At 41.4% G+C, this 20,265-nt stretch overlaps 1 protein-coding gene and 1 pseudogene across 1 annotated transcript in view; one reads left to right on the top strand and one right to left on the bottom strand.

The window, feature by feature from the left end:
- ILDR1 (immunoglobulin-like domain containing receptor 1) overlaps positions 1 to 20,265 on the bottom strand; it is a 60,362-nt gene that overhangs the window by 33,588 nt on the left and 6,509 nt on the right. The window contains exon 2 of the mRNA XM_006884239.1: positions 1,487 to 1,657. Coding sequence (XP_006884301.1) covers positions 1,487 to 1,657 — 171 coding nt within the window. The remainder of the gene's footprint in view (positions 1 to 1,486; positions 1,658 to 20,265) is intronic.
- On the top strand, positions 4,494 to 8,669 carry LOC102860327 (annotated as a pseudogene).

Here is a 20,265-nt window from a genome sequence, read left to right as displayed (position 1 = left end):
ATGTTTCATTCATATGCATTGTGTTTTATACAATCTTTCATTATGGTTCAGTCAAATTATTTGGTGAGATTTTAGACTCAGATCTGAAACAGAACCTCCTTTTTTCTCTCATCTCATTAAAGTTTCCTGCCTTTCTCAGTCATTTACTCACTGCCATCAAGTCAGAACCACTTCATGTCTGGCCCACCAATGTCGTTTTGTGAGTTTTTTGAAATAATTTTTCTAAAAATTTTAATTGTAAAAAAAAGAAATAAATTTAATTGTGATTTTAACAAAAGTTTACAGAAAAGTTAGATTTTTTCATTCATTCATTGTTGCACATTTTACCCCTTCTACTCCCACTCTCCCTCAATCTCCCAGTTCACTTATCTTTTATTTAAAATATTTATTCATTGTTGAATAATTACCTCCCTCTCCCCCTCCCCCTAGTCCTCTTTGCAATGTACCTCTTTTTCTGGGCTGTTGTTGTATGTATAATGTCTAATCATATATTCCTTTTAAACAGTTCTTTCCTTCATCTGGTCCAATGTAGTGTTGATTATCTCCATTCTTAGTCTATTCCCCTCCCACCCCCCAACCCCCCATATCAGACCTGCTTTATAACAGTGTTTCTACTCAGTGAGCAAAATATCTCAGCCACCATTGTGTTTTCAAGGCTGCAAACCATACAGAAGGAGGTTGTCCATCGTTCTCCCAAGGTGGATTCAAACCAGCAGAGAGGTAAAAACTTCGGGCTAGCAGCACAACTCCCTAGACCCACCAGACCACCAGAGTTTCCTCTTCTTCTGAACAATATGTCTATTTCTTATCTCAACATTTGTAAGGATTCATTATCTTTAGGTTGACTGCTTCTGGAGTGCTCTGTGCTTTGAGAGAGTGCAGATGGGGTAGCTAGAGCAGAGCCTTGGCTCCCAAGAGCAGAACTGATTTGGGAGGAGCTGTCTTTGCTGAGGGGCAGGACGTGACTAAGTACTTGGGAGTTGTACGACACTAAGAAATGTCCACCTGTGGGGCAGAGTCCCCCATCCCTGAAAAGGTCCAGTCAGCTGAGCATGGCCATCTATCAGGAAGGCTGTCTAGTGGAAAGTGGGCGCTGGGTGGGAGCTTTAACTAAAGATCACTAAAGTTCCATGTATTCTGACAAGCACGGAGTCTGTTTTTGTTGGTTTTGTAAGGAAAGTGAGGGCTGAAGTGAAACCAGGAACGGATCAGGAGACAGACTTTGATCTGTCTTTTATGTAATATCTTGAAATATTTTATAGTCAAGTAAGGTACATATTTTAAAACTAATGCAACAACTCGTGACCTTTAATAAATAATTGTCTGCCAGGTGCTTAATTTATTTATCTATAAAATAAAGGAACAGCAATAAGCAAATGGCTTCTTCTCTAAGACTTTGCAACCCAACATAATTCCTAATTGCTAAACAACAAACACTTGACAGAAGTGTCTGTAACCCAGCGCAATTTCAATCAGGGACACTCACATGCAGAATAGTAGTCAAAGATGGGGTCCTTGCAAAAAGACTTGAAGCGCCACGTCACCACCACGTCCTGGAGCTGGGCAGAGGTGGTGTAGTCACATTTGAGGATGACCGAGGCAAACAGGGTGACATAGCGCTCGGTGTGCTGGACGGTCACCAGCAAGGACAGGCACCCTGAAAGCAAGAGCCAGGAGGAGACAATGCTGAAGTCAGATCGAGGCTGTGAGGTGAGGAGTCACCCACTTCTCTTCATGGGATAGCAAAAAGCAAAGCTAGTGAGTGAGACATGCTGGCCGCGCCTGGGCCTGACACTGGCTGCTGAGCTCACTGGCAGACTCTGAGCTCTGACTGGGCTTGGCAGCAATTGTAGAGCAAAGACTTGTGTGAGTCACCCAGGGGGACACACAGGAGGAACATAACTAAGGTCACTTGAAGAGTTGACAGCCAAACGACCATGCTAACCTATCCAACAGCAATTAAAATTATATTAAGATAAGGCCATATTCATATTCAATATTCCTCTTCAAAATTCTCAAAGGGAATTGGAAAATCCATGAGTTGCCAAAATATCAAATTAATATGTTTTGAAAGAAGTGCAGCCAAGCTGCACCTTGGTATGCATGATGGTGGTTCCTTGTTTTGCAGACTTGAAACATGCCAGCAGAGCAGCTGGTGCCTGGAGAAGGGCATCATGCTGTGGTGAAAAGTAGAAGATGCTTGAAAAAGGGGGGAAATCTTCAGTGAGATTGACTCACACAGTGATTGCAGCAATGGGCTGATGCACAGCTGTGACTGTGAGGTGTTTACGGACCGGGAAGAGTTTGTTCAGTTTTACACAAAGAAACTATAAAACAGAGCTGCTTGAAGGCTTCTAACAACAATAAAAACATGCTTGTACAGAGCAACCTTTATAATATGTTGATTTTTCATGTCAGTATTTTCCTAAAGTGGCCTATTTCCTCATGGTACAATTCAAACGTCATAGCCAATTCTATGAGGCTGGTCAGCTTGCCCTTCTGCCTTTCTCTCCTGACTCATTTCCTTCATATCTTACATTACAGTTTCAGGCATCTGAATTCTTCTAAGTCCTTCCACTGTTAGTCTCTCCCTCTCTTCTCTGTTTATATTTATGTATGTATTTATTCCTCAGCTTGGAACATTCCTCCAAATCATTGGCCACTAGCTCTATTCATATGATGGTTAATTTTATGTGCTGACTTGGCTAGGATGTGGTGCCCAGTTGTTCGGTCACATACTGGTCTAGGTGTTGTTAAAGGTACTTTGTTGATCAATTAATATTCACAATCAATTGGCCAGGTAGGTAAGCAGTTGCTCTGTCAACCCAAAGGCACATGGTTAGAGGTATGTATGTCAGAGGTATAAGAAGTTGGCATGCTTGATGCTATTCAAAAGGTTGATGGTTCAAGTCCACCCACTGGTGTTTGGAAGAACATCTGGCAAGAAGAACTCACTTCTGAAAAATCAATCATTAAAAGCTCTATGGAACAGGGTCCACTCTGATATTTGCAAGATATCCATGAAGTGGAATGGATTTGACTGCAACCAGTTTGTTGATTCTCTTATTGTTTCTCTGGAATACCCTGATTTACACAACAGCCTTCAATAGGCTGATTAATATTCATTCTTTAGATCCTTAATTTAAATCTCACTTCCTTCAATAAATCTTCTCTGAATAGCAAGTCCAGGAGAAAGGGCTCAGCTCTATGCTCCCAAAGTATCTCATTCCACAGCCAAGCAGTACATTTCTTCCTTCTCAAGGACAGTTTGCTGTAGACACTGAACAGACCGGTTGGGTTTGCTCAGACTCACTGTTCAAACATCAGTGCCTTCCTTGTACAGTGTCTATCATCTATTTGTCACTAAATAAACATTTGTGGAATAAATTCTTGAAGGAATAACTAAAACTAAATTAACCAGGAGAAATTGACCACAGGTGGTAAAAGTTAGCACAGAACATATAGAACAAATATGATCAGATTGGGACAAAATGTTATCAAGAAATATTTGTAGGAGTTCAGAGCTTTTCCTTTAAAAAAAAAAATCCTACTCCATAACTGTCAAATCTATAGTATAGACACATTTAAAACACTAGGGTTGCAGTGATAAAAAATCAGAAAGTACAGAAATGGCATGGTTAGGGGCTCACACATAATTGGTACCTTCCTGGAATGTCTCTGTGTTAGGATGGTTTCTAGATTCAGTTATTACAGTTCCTCTTGAGGGAAGGTGTGGCGTGGAGCAGCTGTCCTCAAACATGAGTGCGCATCAGAATATGCGTAAGAGCTCAGCCCACTGAACCCCATCACCAGAGTTTCTGACTCAGTGAGATGTGAGTGGGGCCCAAGAGTTACATATTTCTAGCAAGTTTCCAGTAGATGTTCATCTACTAGTCCAGTGACCGTACTTTGAGAAGCACAGATCGAAACCAAAACCAAAATGTAGTTTTGGAGTCAGATGTAATTGGACTCAAATCAAATGTTACTATGTACTTAGACAATGAACAAGTTATTTATTCTCTCTAAGTCTCTTTTTCTTCAACTATCAATAGGTTTAATAACAGTACTAACCGCATTGGGGTGTTGAAAGAATTCAATGATGTCATTTCCCTCCAGAGCTTGGCATAGTTCCTGGCACATACAGTTGGTAATGTTAGTGTTTAAGTCTCTTTCTCTCCACTCCTTTATCATGATGTGGGCCAAAAGAAAGGGCTTCAGGGTAGGGTTTCAGCTATAGAGTTCCCAGATGTCAGCCTTATTTTGATACAGTCACCTCACACAGAGTATCTGGGTGGTACAAATAGTTGATCCACTCATTGCTAACCAAAAGGTTGAAGGTTTGAGTCCACCCTGAGGCAGCTTAGAAAAAAGGCCTAGCAATTTACTTCCAAAAGAGCAGTTATTAAAAACTCTATGGCACAAAGTGCTACCCTGGCATCTGCAGGGGCAGCATTAGTCAGGATCAACTTGAAAGCAATTGAATTTTACTTTCCATGAACAAAACAAGTAGTATGGTTAACGCCTTACAGAGCAAATGGGACTTAATGGGTAGAGCTGCATGGTTCTGTCTTACCTTCTGGCCACGCCAGCATTATGGTTTTTCTCCAGGACCTGTAATGGGAAGTGCACATCCATGTACAGGAGGCAAAATGCTGTGCAGGGTAAGCTCTAGTTCTCAGAAATGAGCCCACCCATCCATAGGTCTGGGATAAAGACGCTCCCATGACAGCTCTCCATTCTGGAGAGAGGATTTACAGAAGTATAGAGGGAGATACGTGGGAGGCTTCACATGAGGAACAGAAAATCCGAACCCAAAAGCTGAGAGAGTATTAGAATTACACAGTAGGAGAGTGAAGGGAACAGGGAACAAAACATTTTGAAGAGGAAGATAGGAATAAGCAGTGGCACTTATCAGAAAGGGCAGTTAGTTGAGGAACCCGGAAGAAACCATTTTAACTGGTTTTATGAGAGAGAGTTAAGAGAGTACCGAGTGGGAAGTGGAGGAAATGAGGCAGAGTAGAAATCCTAGCACGGGATATCTTTCTAGTTCATGGAAAATCATGAAGGCTTTTGTGAAGAATAGTAACAGAGTGAAAGTGGAATTTTTAGGAAGATAAAATGACTTCCTCATTTAGTAGTGCTTAGAAAAACAATATCATTTTGAGACTAAACATGGACTAGACTGCGAGAGAAATAGTTACCATCTTTACTAGCTGTAGGATTCCAAGAACTAGGCTGATCAGAACGGAAAGGCCAGTGACCAACATTTCAAGCCTGTTATTGTTGACAGAGCCCGAGTCAGCAGCCGAGGTCATGTGTGGAAGGGTAGAACAGGGTTTAGATTTACAGAAGCTCATCACGGGGCTTTTCTTCTGCAGAACCAATGGGTGAGTTTGAGCCATCTTTTCTGCTAGCAGACATTCTCAACTTGCTTTGCCAATAAGGAGGTTTCTTATTTTGTTATTAACACACCTTCTTTTTTTTACCCCACCCATACCATCCCTTTGGGAATTTTCCCTCCAGAACTGACCAACAATAGACCATGGAGATTTCACCTTTAAAGTGAACTGTAGAAACAGCTGTATGGGAAATTTTAACCATGAAAGGAGTGTCACTGTTAACAATGAACAAAATAACTATTCAGCCACATGTACAAACTGAAATAGGAACACACTGGTTTGTGGCTTAAAGTCTTATGTTTACATAACCCTTTAAAAATACTTTCTCTTACACATTAAACATGATCACTGGGAGGAGACTAGCTGTGTTCACTTCATACACAATAAACATGACTGAGAAACTGCAATGATCCATCAATGGTTGTCCATTATCTGAGTGGGTCAGGGCCAACATTTTCAGCATCACTCCTGCCTGGCTATTCTAAGTAAATGAAGATGTTTGCTAATTAAAAGCTTTCAAAGAAAATGGCAGAACTTGAGACCATGCTATGTGAGCAATAATAAAAATACAATGGGTAGCATTTATTCAGACAGCATTATTAATATCTATCTGTTCCACAGTCGACACCTGGCCTGGTTTTAACTGCTGATACTGAACTTCTGAAATGATTCCATCCACGAATGTGGTCAATCTGATTTCTGTGCAATCCATCAGGTGAGGCCCTTGTGTAAAGAAGTGGTGATACCATTGATATCACATGCAAGAAAATATGGCTAAACAGTATTAAAAAATTAGCTAGAACAGCACACAGAGAACTGTTAATTCAAGCTGGGTTTAGAAGAGTTCATGGCATCAGGGATATCATTGCTAAGGTCAGGTGGATTCTGGCTGAAAGCAAAGAATATCAAGAGAATGTCTATTTGTACTTTACTGACTATATACAAAGGCATCAAACCACGTGGATCATAATAAATTATGGCTAACATTGAGAAGAAGGGATTCCAAAACACTTCATTGTGCTCAAGTGAGATATATACTTAGAAGAAGAGGCTGCTGTGTGAACAGAGCAAGGGAACATGACATGGTTTGCAATTAAGAAAAGGCATGTGTCATGATCATATTCCCTCTCCGTACTTATTCAAGCTTTATGCTAAGCAAATTATTTAAGAACTTGGTCTCTATGAAGAAGAATGTGGCATGAGGATCAAAGGATGATTCATCAATAACCTATGCAGATGACTCAAGCTGAAAGTGAGGAGGACTTGACTGCTACAGATCAAATAACACAGCTTCAACAGAGATTATGTCTCAACAGCAAGAAACCAGAAGTCCTCACCACTGTACCAACAGGCAACATCATGATAGATGGAGAAAGACTGAGACTGTTAACACCTTCATCTGACTTGGATCCACAAGCAACACACTTGGAACCAGTAGCCAGGAGATCAGGAGACATTTTGCACTGAGAAAGTCTGCAGTCAGGGGCTTCTTCAAATTATTGGGAAGCATGATGTCAGTTTGAGGACTAGGGTGTATCTGATTCAGGCCATGGTCTTTTCAATAACTTGTTAATAATCTAAGAGCTGGACAATGTATAAAGATTATAGAAGAATTGATACCTTTGAGCTATGGTGTTGGAGAAGAGCACTGAATATTGAATGAACTGCCAAAAGAACAAATAGTTTTATCTTGGAGAAGGGACAGCCAGAGTTCTCCTTGGTGGCAACGATTATAAAGCTTCATCTCACATATTTTGAGCATATTGCTGGAACAGGTTACTCCTTGGAGAGGAGCATTATGTTTTGACAGGTAGAGACTTGGCTAAAGAGACGGGAAGATCCTCAGTGAGGAATGACATAGAGACTGCAGCAATGGGCTCAGGTAGGTCAGAGACTGTAAGGATGGATGGCACATGATGAGACAGGGTTCTGATCTAGTGTTTACAGGGTCACAATGGCATCTAACAGCAACAATATGATTAATAACCCTACTAACAGCTCTAGTGGAGAAAGTCTCCTCTCATTGTGATTTATAGCCTTTGAAACCCAATGGAGGGTCACTTTGTGTCTGAAACAACTCAAGAGAAGCAAGTCAACATTACATGTATAGAGGTGGAACATTTGGGAGGGAGTAAATTTGTGGGGATGTTTGAGAAGAGAATTTGGTTCAGCCAGAAGTTACTCTATAATAGCTTTGAAGATTGCTGAACCTGACACCGTGGCAGGGGAAATGGGGACAAGGTGATCGCCTTCATTACGAAATGCGCGGTCAGCTCCCTTTACACAAATGACCTTATTATGGACTGACACAATTCACCTTTACCAATGTCAAGTGCTAATTTGAATACCTGAGCTTTCTTTTTACCTCCACTCCTCCATTTCACCCTTTATATGAATGTCGAATTTTGAAATATGTCAGGTTTCCATACATTTGGACCATGCTGAGGTCACTCACACACAACTCCTAATATCTGCTAGACTCCCAGTATCCTGCACAGTTTCCAGAACTCTACCTCCTGCCCCTAGCCCTGCAATATACATAAAGGGAGAATGGGGAAAAGTTCCAGGAGAAAAGGAACTGAGTAGCATTGCAAACTCTGCTCCTTTCCCAGTTGTAGCTAGTGCCCTGACATCTACTGTATACACTGCCTTAAAGCCTCACAGAACTGAGACCAGACAGCTGACCACTGTGCCACACCGAGAGCCTTCTCTGAACCAGTCCTTCCTGCAGTGAAGTTCCACACACCAGAAGACAAGAAGTCCAGCAAAAGGGCCAAGGCCAACACCACCAAAAAATAGCCACAGAGGGCCACTTCCAATGTTATTGCAATGTTTGACCAGTCCCAGATCCAGGAGTTTAAGGAGGCCTTCAACATGATTGACCAGAACCGCGATGGCTTCGTTGACAAGGAGAACCTGCACAACATGCTGGCCTCGCTGGTGAAGAACCCTACAGACGAGTACCTGGAGGGCATGATGAGTGAGGCCCTGGGGCCCATCAACTTCACTATATTCCTCACCATGTTTGGGGAGAAGCTGAATGGCACCGACCCTGAGGATGTGATCTGAAATGCCTTCGTCTGCTTGGATGAGGTAGCCTCAGGCTTCATCCATCACCTCCAGGAGCTGCTTACCAACATGGGAGACCAGTTCACAGGTGAGGAAGTGGACAAGATGTACCGAGAGGCACCCATTGATAAAAAAGGCAAGTTCAACTATGTGGAGTTCACTTGCATCCTTAAACATGGTGTCAAGGACAAGGATAACTAGACCACCCCTACCTCTCCCCTGTACCCAGGCTCCTATCCTAGCACTTCCCCTCCACACTCACTCATTTCTGTGCTGTGTCTCTGCCCACACCCACAAAAGACCCAATTAGGGGATCATTCCTCTGAGGGATAGGACCCTATCTCCCAATGCAATAAGGGCCAGTACCTGGGCAGTACCAGGCAAAGACACTTGGTTACCTTAAGGCACATATTCCCCTCATGACCAGAGACCCTGGAAGCTGGAAGGAGTCATTGGCTCAGCCAAGGAGACCATCATTCAGAGATGTTCCAGAAAGACGAGACTTAGAGGGACCAGGAGAAGGTTCTTCAAGGGAGCTCTGGGCTTCCACCTAGGAGGAAGGTGCCCTGTATTCAGGCGTCCAATGCCACCTCAGTCATGTCCCCATGCAGGGTGTGAAAGCCCTTTCCCAGCCACTGCCACAAACATAAGCCTCACCAGTTACTCTCCCCTACACCCTGCCCAGCCACCAGGCCACTAGAACACACCTCATAGCACCTTGGGCATGCATGCAAGATGTATGTGGCATGGAATTTGTGCAGGGGAGGCGAATCTCAAATAGAAGTCTAAGCACTGAAAAAAAAATCCTCACAGAATTCCCTAGAAGGGATAACAACTCTGCTCATATATAGTTCAGAGAGTAGGAGTCAATCTCCCATGTGCCCAACATCAAACATAAGTAATGTTATAAGTAACACCCCACCATGAAAAAAGGAGACATACTGAAGTCCTGTCCACAGTCTTGGCATGTGTGAATGTGAACTTGTTTGAAAATAGGGTTATTTAAGATGTTATCCTAGAACATGAAGTCACACTGGAGTACAGAGGGCCCTAATCCAATCGGAATGTTTTTCTAAAAGCAGAGAAGACATAGAAGGAGAAAGATCATGAGGTGATGGAGACAGAGATGAAGTTATGCTGCAGCTGTAATCAAAGAAACATGAGTTGTTGTTGTTGTGTACCGTGGAGTCGGAACCAACCCATAGCTGACCCTCCTGTGGGTTTTCAGAGGCCATAATAGCACAGGAGGAGAATTCCCATCCTTCTCCTGTGGAGCAGCTGGTGGATTCTAACCACCTGCCTTCGGGGTTGCAGCACAGCTTCTTGCCATTAGGCCATCAGTGCCCAAAGAAACAGTTAGAGCTACCAGAAGGAAGAAGAGCTAGAACCTTCTTTCAGGGAGAACACGGCTCATTCAACATCCTAAATTCAGATTAGACTCCAGAACTGTAAGACAATAAATTTTTAACTTAAAATTCCCTTGTGGTCCACCACTCATCTGTCAGTTGGCTGTACTATGGTGGCTTCCATGATGCTGGAAGCTATGCCACCTGCATTTCAAACACCAACAGGATCACCCACGGTGAACATGTATCAATGGAGCTTTAAGTCTGACAGAAACTAAGATGCATGACTGGCCTTCCACTTCTGAAATAACTGTCCTTTGAAAACCCTATGATTAACAGAACAACATTGTTGGATATAGAGCTGGAAGATGAGCTCTCAGGTTGGAGGCACTCAAGATGTGAATGTGTTGCCTACTCAAAGTAGTTGCTATTGTTATGCACGGTTGAGTCAGAACTGACCCATGGCTGACCCTCTAGCAGGTTTTCAGAGGGAGTTCAATTACATGGGAGGAGATTGCCCATCCTTCTCCTGCGAAAGAGTTGGTGAATTTGAACCACCTGCCTTTGGGATTGCAGTACAGTCTCTCACCACAAAGCCATCAGAGAGTGTACTATCAATAATATGGTCAGAGTAAAGATTTTACCCAATGTGAACCTTCATTTGCTGATGTGGCATAACTGAAAATAAGAACGTCATAACATCTATTAGTATTTGGAACGTGGAATATTCAAAGTAGGAATTTTGGAAAATTGGGAGTTGTCAGAAATGGAACAGAATATGTAACGGTCAGCATCCTAGGCATTAGTTAGCTGAGATGGACTCTGTATTGGCCATTTTGAACCAGAAAATCATATGATCTACTATGTTGAGAATGACAATTTGAAGAGGAATGGTGTCATATTCATTGTAAAAAAGAGCATTTCAAGATCTATCCTAAAGTACAACGTTGTGAGTGATAGAATATTATCCATACACTGGGAATGAAGTAATTTAATGCAACTATTATTCTAATATATGTTCCAATTACTAAAACCAAAGATGATAAAATTGAGTTCTATCAGCAACAGCCAACTTTTGCAGTTTGAAATTGATCAAAAATACAACCAAGATGCATTAATATGCACAGCTTTGTTTATTGCTGCATTGTTCACAATAGCAAAGAGATGGAAACAAGTCAAGTGCCCATCAACAAACGAATGGATAGGGAAGCTGTGGTATATTCATAGAATGGAATAATAGGCAGCACTGAAAAGCAAGAAACTCCTAAAATATTATACAAAATAGGTGTACCTGAAGGACATTATGCTGAGTGAAATACCTCAGTCACAAAAGGACAAATACTACATAATGTCACTGTAATGAAACAGGACTGACATGGGGCTTGGGGGAACGAAGAAATGGGGGAATAAATAATGTGCACTGCATTGAAACAGATGAGGGAGAGAACTATTTAGAAGGAGTACAATGATGGAGTATTACTTGCCTGACAATAGTTCAGAATAAAAGCTGCATAGCAAAGTTGACTGGGTAGGGGAAGAGGAAATTGTGCAACAATGACAGAAATTTTTTCAAAGAGAAAAGTAAAGTGAGGAAGGAAGGGAGGGAGGAAAGTAGGGAGGAAAATGTAGGACAATGAATGAATAAAAATCCAAGTTCTCTATAAATTTTCATTAAAATCTCAATTAAAATTAAAAAAGGAAAATTAATAAAAAAAGAAAAAAGATGCACTAATAATAACTGTTGAGCATGCACAGCACTAGCAAGTGAATTTTTCTAGAAGAGGCCTAATTCTGGGCTAAAAATGTGAACAGGCTCAAAAATATAAATTCCCTGATACAGGCATCCCAGTTACTTCTTTGTTCTTTTACACCACAGTTTTCCAGAATCTTTAATTTTCTTTCTGTTGCCTAGTTGGCCTTCATTTTCTAGCATTTCCTTCTCCCCATTTCATTGACATCTAACATCTTAAATGTCTCTCATTTTCTCTTGAAAACTTTAATTCTAGAGACTGATTTCTTGAGCTCAGTTTCTGTCCCACTTGTCTTTTAAGTATTTTCAAAATATACCCCTAGTAAGATCTTAGGGAACTCTGGTGGCCTAATGGTAAGGAGTTGCACTGCCAACCTAAAATCACATGACTGGAATCCACCAGCTGCTCTGTGGGAGAAAGATGAACCATCTCCTTCCATGTGATTAACTGCCTCTGAAAACCTGCTGGAGGGGTCAGTTCCAACTCAATGGCAATGAGGTGAGTATTTTAAAATTATATGACTACCTTAAGAGACTGGAATAAATTGATAGTTGTGGTTGTTATGTGCTGTTGAGTTGCCTGTGACTCTTAGCGACCGTATGTACAACAGCTCTGAACCCTGTCCTGTCCTGAGCCAGCCTCACTGATTCTGATGCACCTACCCCATTGCCCTAGTTACTGTATCAATTCATCTCATCTGGGGTCTTCCTCTCCTGCGCTGTCCCTCCACCGTTCCAAGCATGATGTTCTTCTCCATGGATCAGTCCCTCCTGGCCTCATGCCCAAAGTATGTGAGACAGAGCTTAAAAATCCTAGCCTTCAAGAAGAAACTTGGTTTTACCCTCTCCAGGGAAGACTTGTTTGTTCTCTTGGTGGTCCATAGTACATTCAATACCCTTCTCCAGCACCACAACTAAAAGGCATCAATTCGTCTCCTGTCACCCTTAGTCATTGCCCAGCTCTCTGATGCATAGCAAATAATTGTGAAGACCATAGGCTGGATCAGGTGCACCTTAGCCTCTAAACTGACATCATTTCTTCTCAGTAGTAATATCAGCATGTAGAAACATTTTGAAGTGAAATGGTACAAATATAAAATATTATTACTATCTTCTCTTTGCAAAATAAATTAAGGTGTTAAACACTTTTAAAGTTGCATTTAGCTTTGTATGAAAGCAAACTCATTCATAGGTTACTTCCTCTGTGAGAGAGGCAGGGAGGGACCATTCATTTAGGAATAGGAAGGTAACTCCAGATTAGATGTTAAAGTTCATGGTAAAGACAGAAGGGGAAGGGGATTCTCTGTTTCCTTTCAGAAGGTACTTTCCAAGACACATTGCTGTGCAGTGTGGGGACTACCATCCTAAAATAAAGTGGAAGGAAACATAGCCTGAAGGAAGAATATTTTTTACAACTATAGCCATGTATTTAAAAATACACATTTTTTTTAATCAATAAATCTTCTTTTATAGTATCAGATTGTGCAGGACCTTTTATACTCCCTAGAACATGTTGTCCACACAGCAAAGGGCTTTGAGTTTAAAATGAACTTTTTTATTTTTACTAAAAACTAGTTTCAGAGCACTAGATGATCTTTCCTCTCCTTTGCACATAGACAGTCCTGGTCAGAGAAGGGTAGAAGGCAGAGTGGTGATCACTACCTATCTCAGCCAGAGGTAATGACCTACTGTTGACAGTGATGGAAAATTCCTCAATTTCTTAGTCTTTTTCAGTAAGGGCATCTCTGCTCCACTAAGCAGGTTAACAAAAAGTACACAGGTTCAATCCTATCTGAGCAAGCTATCTCTCTGAGTATATTTGCCATCAGTATTTGTAACATTAGCTTAGATAACAGTGCAAATAGGAAAGGAATTGAGGAAAGAAGTGGTAGCAGTGACTAATGGTCAGGAAGTAAGGGAGAGAGCTGGGAAAGGAGAGAAGGCACAAAGCATGGAGGTAGATGCTGGAGGAACCCATCCAGGCATCTCACATCTAACAAGGGGCCAGAGTGTGCACCTCCACAATGTTAACCTACATTTGAGGTGATGTTGATAACTTGGCTGCTCTGGGGAGGAAACTGATACATCCTTAACCCACTGCCATCAAGTCTGGTTTAACTCATAGAGTGGCCTTCCATTGGGTTTCTGAGGCTCTAAACCTTTGTTAGAGAAGACTATTCCCTCTTACTTCCTTGGAGCTGCTGGTGGATACTAACCAATGATCTTTCAGTTGGCAGCACAACACATAATGCACTATGCCACCAGTTGTTGTTAAGTGCTGTCAAGTTGAGTATGACTTATAGCAACTCTAGGAAAAAAGATCTGAACCCTATTCTATAACTATCATTATTTCTCTAATGTTCATAGAATTTCCAGAGGCCTGTTGTATGTGAAGTGGATGCCAATTCTGCTTTCAAACCTATCTTAATCTGGGAGCTCTATCAAACTCTGTCAAGCATAGGTAACCATTATGGCATTTGACACACCAGTAGTACAGCGTTCAATATCTCAGCACCCAAGTTATCTCAGTACAGCAAACTGACAGACAAGTGCTGTACCACTTAGCTCTTTGATTTGCACTTAACACTCATTAGACATAGTACTGGGTCTAGAATTCTCTTACGTAAACTTTGCAGAAGATTGTTAAGTCTTATTTTATCTCAGTTGTATCTCATAAAAAAAAATTCATTGCAGTCAAGTCCCAACCAACTCATAGCTGACCCTAGGGCTACTATAACAAAATAGAGAGCTCTGGTGGCCTAGTCTGTAGGGAGATGTGAAACTAACCCAAAGGTCTTACGTTTCAAGTAATTTGAAACCACCAGGGGATCCCCAGGAGAAAGAAGACTGATCTCTTCCAGAGAGATTTACAGCCTCAAAAATAAAATTAAGGGTCAGCTATCAGTTGGTTTTGACTCAATGGTAATACACTTGAGCAACAAAGTACCAAATACTGGGTGGCTTATGTCCAGGATTCTGAAATCAAGGTTTCAGAAGGGCCACATTGTCTGCCAAGACTCTAGGGGAAGATACTTCCTTGTCTCTTCTGGAGAGTCTGGTGGTCCTTGCAAACTGTAACATAACTCCATCACGGTCACAAAGTAATTTTTCTTGTCTTTCTTTGTCTCTACTTCTTTTTTATAAGGAAAACAGTTGGAAGGAACTAGGACTCACCATATCCTATTATGACCTTATGTTAATTTAATACCTTCAAAGACCCTATTTAAAACAAGGTGCCTTTCCTAGGTGCTGTTGTGTACCATGGAGTCACTTGTGGCTCATAGTGACGCCATACAATAAAGCCGAGCTACTCAGAGTTTCTTAGAGTGTAACCTTTATGAGAGGAGATTATCACATCTTTTCACTGAACCACTAGTGTGTTCACACAACTGACTTTTGAGTTAGTAGCAGAATGCTTAACCATCACACCACCAGGGCTTCAACATTCATGAGCGCCCAGAAGTTAAAATTTCAGCATACCTTGTGAGGTGGTTGCTGTGGTTATGTGTCATAAGTCATCTGCGACTCATAGCGACCCTATGTATAATAGCCCTAAACCCTACTCTGTCCTGTGCCAATATCACTATCTCTGACACACCTACCACCATTACCCCAGTCACTGAATCAATCCATCTCAACAAGGGTCTTCCTCTCTTGTGCTGTCCCTCCACCCTCCCAAGCATGACATCCCTCTCCAATGACTGGTCCCTCCTTACAACATGCCCAAAGTATGTCAGATGAAGCTTCAGAATCCTTGCCTCCAAGGAGAAGCCTGGTTTCACCCTCTCAAGGATAAAACTGTTCTCTTAACAGTCCCTGGTATATTCAATACTCTTCTCCAATACCACAGCTCCAAGGTATCAATTCTCCTTCTATCCTCCTGAGTCATTGTCCAGCTCTCTGATGCAAAGCAAGTGATTGCAAAGACCATGGCCTGTATCAGGCACATCTTAGTCTATAGACTGATACCATTGTTCTTCAGTACTTTGGAGAGGTCTCTGACAGCAGACTTTCCTAATGTAATATGTCTTTTAATTTCCTTGTGGCTGCTGATGCCCAGAGTGTTGATTGTGGAGCCAAGCAAACTAAAGCTGTTTATAATATCAACCTCTTCACCATCCATCACAATGCTGCCAATCAGCCCAGTGGTTAGAATCTTTGTTTTCTTGATATTGAGCTGCAATCCATATTGAAGGATGCAGTCCTTACCCTTTTGCAGCAAGCACTTCAGGTCCTCCTCAGTTTCAGCAAGCAGGATTGTGTCATTTGCATCATGCAGATTGTTGATGAGTCTTTCTTCAAAACTGATGACAAATTTCTCCTCATAGAACCCAGCCTCCCAGATAATCTGTTCTACATATGGATGGAAAATGTATGGAGTTAGGACACATCCCTGGAGTACACCTTCCCAATTTTGAACCATGCAGTGTTCCCTTACTCTGCTCTGAGGACTGCTTCCTGGTCCAAGTATAAGTTTTGCATAAACACAATCAAGTGTTCTGTGATTCCCATTCTTCTCAGAGTTAGCCACAATTTGTTGTGATCCACATGGTCAAATGCCTTTGCATAGTCAATGAAACACAGATAGACATTCCTCTGATACTCCCTGCTTTTAACCAAGATCCATCTAACATTAGCCATAATATCCCTAGTACCATGGCCTCTTCTAAACCCAGCCTGCACTTCTGGCAGGTCTCTGTTGATGTGCTAGTTGGTTTTGGATAATCTTCAGCAGAATCTTGGTTGCATGTGATATTAATTATATCGTTTGATAGTTTCCACAGTCCATTGGATCACCTTTCTTTGGAATGGGAACAAATATAGAACTCTTCCAGTCAGTCGGCCAGGTGATTGTCCTCCACTTTTCTGGCACAACTTGGTGAGAACATCTACAGCAACATCTGTTTATTGAAATATATCAATTGGTATACCGTCAATTCCTGGGGCCTTGTTTTTGCCAATTCTTTCAGAGCAGCTTGAACTTCTTCCTTCATCACCACAGGCTCTTGCTCACACGTTGTTTCATGAAATTCTTCTGTGTCCATCAATTCCTTTTGGTACAATAACTCTGTATACTCTTTCCATCTTCTTTTAATACGTACTATAACATTTAATATTCTGCCCAAAGCATACTTAAATACTGCAACTCAAGGCTTGAATTTCTTCTTTGGTTCCTTGTGCTTAAGAAATGCTGAGCGAGTTCAGCCCCTTTGATTTTCTGACTCCAGCTCTGCAATTCTTTGGGTACACAGCCAAGAGGCAGAAGGTGGTACAGCAGGGAAGAGGAGGTATAGGAGGGAAAATGAGGCACAGGAGGGGAGAGTCAGCTTCCCCCTGCCCCCAAACATGTATGTCCATGTCTCCCAGAAGCCTGCCAATCAATGTGGAGCCTGCTTCATTTACTATCTTGTGAGGAGATGCAACTAAATCTATAACAGTGGCCATATCAAAATTCACTCTATGGTGAAGCATGAAAACTAAGCCAGGTGCTGATTGTGAATCAGACCATCAACTACTTGTATGCAAGTTCTAACTGAAGCTAAAGCAAATCAAATCAAATCCACAAGAACCAAAGTTTGACCTTGAGTCTATCTCTCATGTATTTAAAACCACCTCAGGAACATGTTTGAGGCCTTGAATACTAATGAGTGAAGACTAGATAAGCTGTGGGAAGACATGAACAATATCATCCACTAAGAATGCAAAAGGTCATTACAAAGACAGAAAAAGAAGAAACGGCCAAAATGCATATCAGAAGAGACTTTGAATATTGTACTAAAGTGCCAAGAAGCCAAAGAAAAGGAAAGAAATCAAGAAGTTAAGGAGCTGAACAGAAGACTTCAAAGGGCAGTGTGGGAAAACAAAGCAAAGTATTATAATTAAATGTGCAAAGCGTTAGAATCAGAAAATCAGCAAGGTCATACTTGCTCAGCATTTCTTAAGTTGAAGGAACTGAAGAACAAATTGAAGCCTCAAGTTGCAATACTTAAGGATGCTGTGAGTAGAATGTTGAACGACCCAGGGAGCATCAAAAGAAGATAGGAGGAGTACACAGAGTCACTATACCAGAATTAGGTGACAAAGAAGAAACAACATATAATCAATAGCCTGTGATGATGAAAGAGGAAGTTCAAGCTGCTTTGAAGGAATCGGCAAAAAACCAAGGCCCCAGGAATTGACAGCATACTAACTGATACATTTCAACAGACAGACACTGCCCTGAATGCAAAAAAAAAAAAAAAGGTGATCTGACTGTGTAGAAATCATTGAACAATATCATTAATATCACATGCAAGCAAGATTCTACTAAAAAAAAATGACTGTAACAGCACATCACTTGAGAACTGCTGTAAGTGCAGCCTGGGTTTAAAAGAGGCTGTGGCACTAAGAACATTATAGCCAATGCTAGATGGATCTTAGCTGAAACAGAGGACTGTCTACCTATATTTCATTGACTATGCACAGGCATTTGACCATATGGATCACAACAAACTGTGGCTAACTCTGAGAAGAATGGGAATCAAGAACACTTGATTGTGCTAATACAAAACTTATACTTGAACCAGGAGACAGTCATCAGAACAGAACAAGGAAACACTGCATGGTTCAAAATCAGAAAAGATGTACACCAGGGATGCATCTTATCTCCACATCTTTTCACTCTATATGTGGAACAGATCATCCAGGAGGCTGACTCTATGAGGAGGAATGTGGCATCAGAATTGGAGAAATACTCATCAACAACCTCCATTATGCAGATAACACAGTCCTGTTTGCTCAAACAGAGGAAAACTTGAAGCATTTGCTGCAGAAGGTCAAGGACTGCAGCCTTCAATATGGATCGCAGCTCAACATCAAGAAAACAAAGATTCTCCCACAGGGCCAATTAGTAGAATCACAATAGAGAGTGAAGAGACTGAGATTGTTAACATCTTCAAGCTTGCTTGGATCCACATTCAATACTGTTGGGACCAGCAGCTGGGAAATCAAAAGATGAATTGCATTGGGAAAATCTGTCAGAGACCTCTCCAGAGTACGAAAGAGCAATGATGCCAGTTTAGAGAGTAAGGTACACCTGATCCAGGCCATGGTCTTCACAATTACTTGTTATGCATCAGAGAGCTGGACAGTGACTAAGGTTGATAGAGGAAGAGTTGATGCCTTTGAGTTTTGGTGCTGGAGAAGGATATTGAAAATCCCATGGACTTCCAGGAGAACAAAGAGGTTTGTCATAGAGAGGATGAAACCAAGCTGCTTCTTAGAGGCAAGGATTTTGAAGCATCATCTGACATACTTTGGGCATGTTGCATTGTAAGGAGGGACCAGTTCTTGGAAAGGGACAACAACATGCTTGGAAAGGTGGAGGGACAGAGCAAGAGAAGAAGAACCTGGATGAGATAGATTGGTTCAATGACTGGGGTAATGGGGGTAGGTATGTCAGAGATAATGAAGTTGGCTCAAGATAAAGCAGGGTTCAGAGCTATTGTACATAGGGTTGTGATGACTCACAAGTGAATAGATAGCACATAACAACAACAATGGTGTGTACAAAGAAAGCTTTAGTAACATAGTAGGGCTTTGAGCTGCTAACCCAAAGGTGTGCTTCTTTAGGAGTTTGCACTCATTCACAGCTCAGCAAGAGAAAGACGGCTAATCTCCTCCAGGGTGATTTATAGCCTCAGAAATCCAGTGAAAGGTCGACCATAATTCAGTTCTGACTCAACGGCAAAAAGTTGAGTCTGAGATAAATAATGTATACTGCATTGAAACAGATGGGGGAAAGAACTGTGTAGGAGGAATATAGGATTAGGTATTATTGTCATGCAAAGAGTCCAGAATGAAAGCTGCATAGTGGAGTGATTTGCAGGGGAGGGAATTGTATTACAATGAAAGATTATTTTTTTTTAAATTTTTTTTTACTTTTCAAAGAGAAAAGTGAACTGGGGGGAAGAGGTGGACAGGGAAGAAAGTGCAACTATGAATGAATGGAAATCCAAAGTCTGTAAACTTTCATTATTAAAAAAAAAAAAAAGTTGAGTTTGAATGCTGGCTATGTAGGATCCCAGATGAGATGGATTCCCTCAGTAACTGGGGTAATGGGGGTAGATGTGTCGGAGACGGTGAGACTGGCTCAGGATAGGGCAGGGTTCAGAGTTATTGTATACACAGGATCACTATGGGTCACAGGCAACTCAATGGTACATAACAACAGCATATAAGAAATGAATATATGTAAATATCTTTCCATATATACATTTATTCTGGCAGAGCACATTTCTCAAAGTGCAACTTGTAGGTCAAAGGGAATACGTTCAACTCATTGCTATCTTCTATAAGCTTCTATAAATTCTGAATCAACTCATACCTGACCATCCGATGGACTTCTGAGGCTGTAAACGTTGAACTCCCAGAGATACTTGGCCAAAGGGTAGCAGCACATCACTATGGCCTACACCAGCAGAGACTTAAGGAAAGAAATTTATATTCCCATCAACATCATGTGACAGGTCTTTTGTTTACCACAACCTTTCCAACAGGGGAAAATATCATTCTCTTAAAAATTTTTTATTATTTACTAGGTAGAAAAAAATAGCTACGCAGGTGGTTTTAACTTGCCATAACTTTAGTTATTTGGAGGAGAAGATAAAACAACCTGGCTGGATTTTCCCAAAGTCAGTCACCCAGGTTAGTGACTCATCAC

The sequence above is a fragment of the Elephantulus edwardii genome, unplaced genomic scaffold (assembly GCF_000299155.1).
Source record: "Elephantulus edwardii isolate Elephantulus edwardi_28Jun2011 unplaced genomic scaffold, EleEdw1.0 scaffold00032, whole genome shotgun sequence".
NCBI lineage: Eukaryota > Metazoa > Chordata > Mammalia > Macroscelidea > Macroscelididae > Elephantulus > Elephantulus edwardii.
The sequence above is the reverse complement of the archived record's forward strand: the minus strand, read 5'-3'. Positions and strand labels throughout refer to the sequence as shown.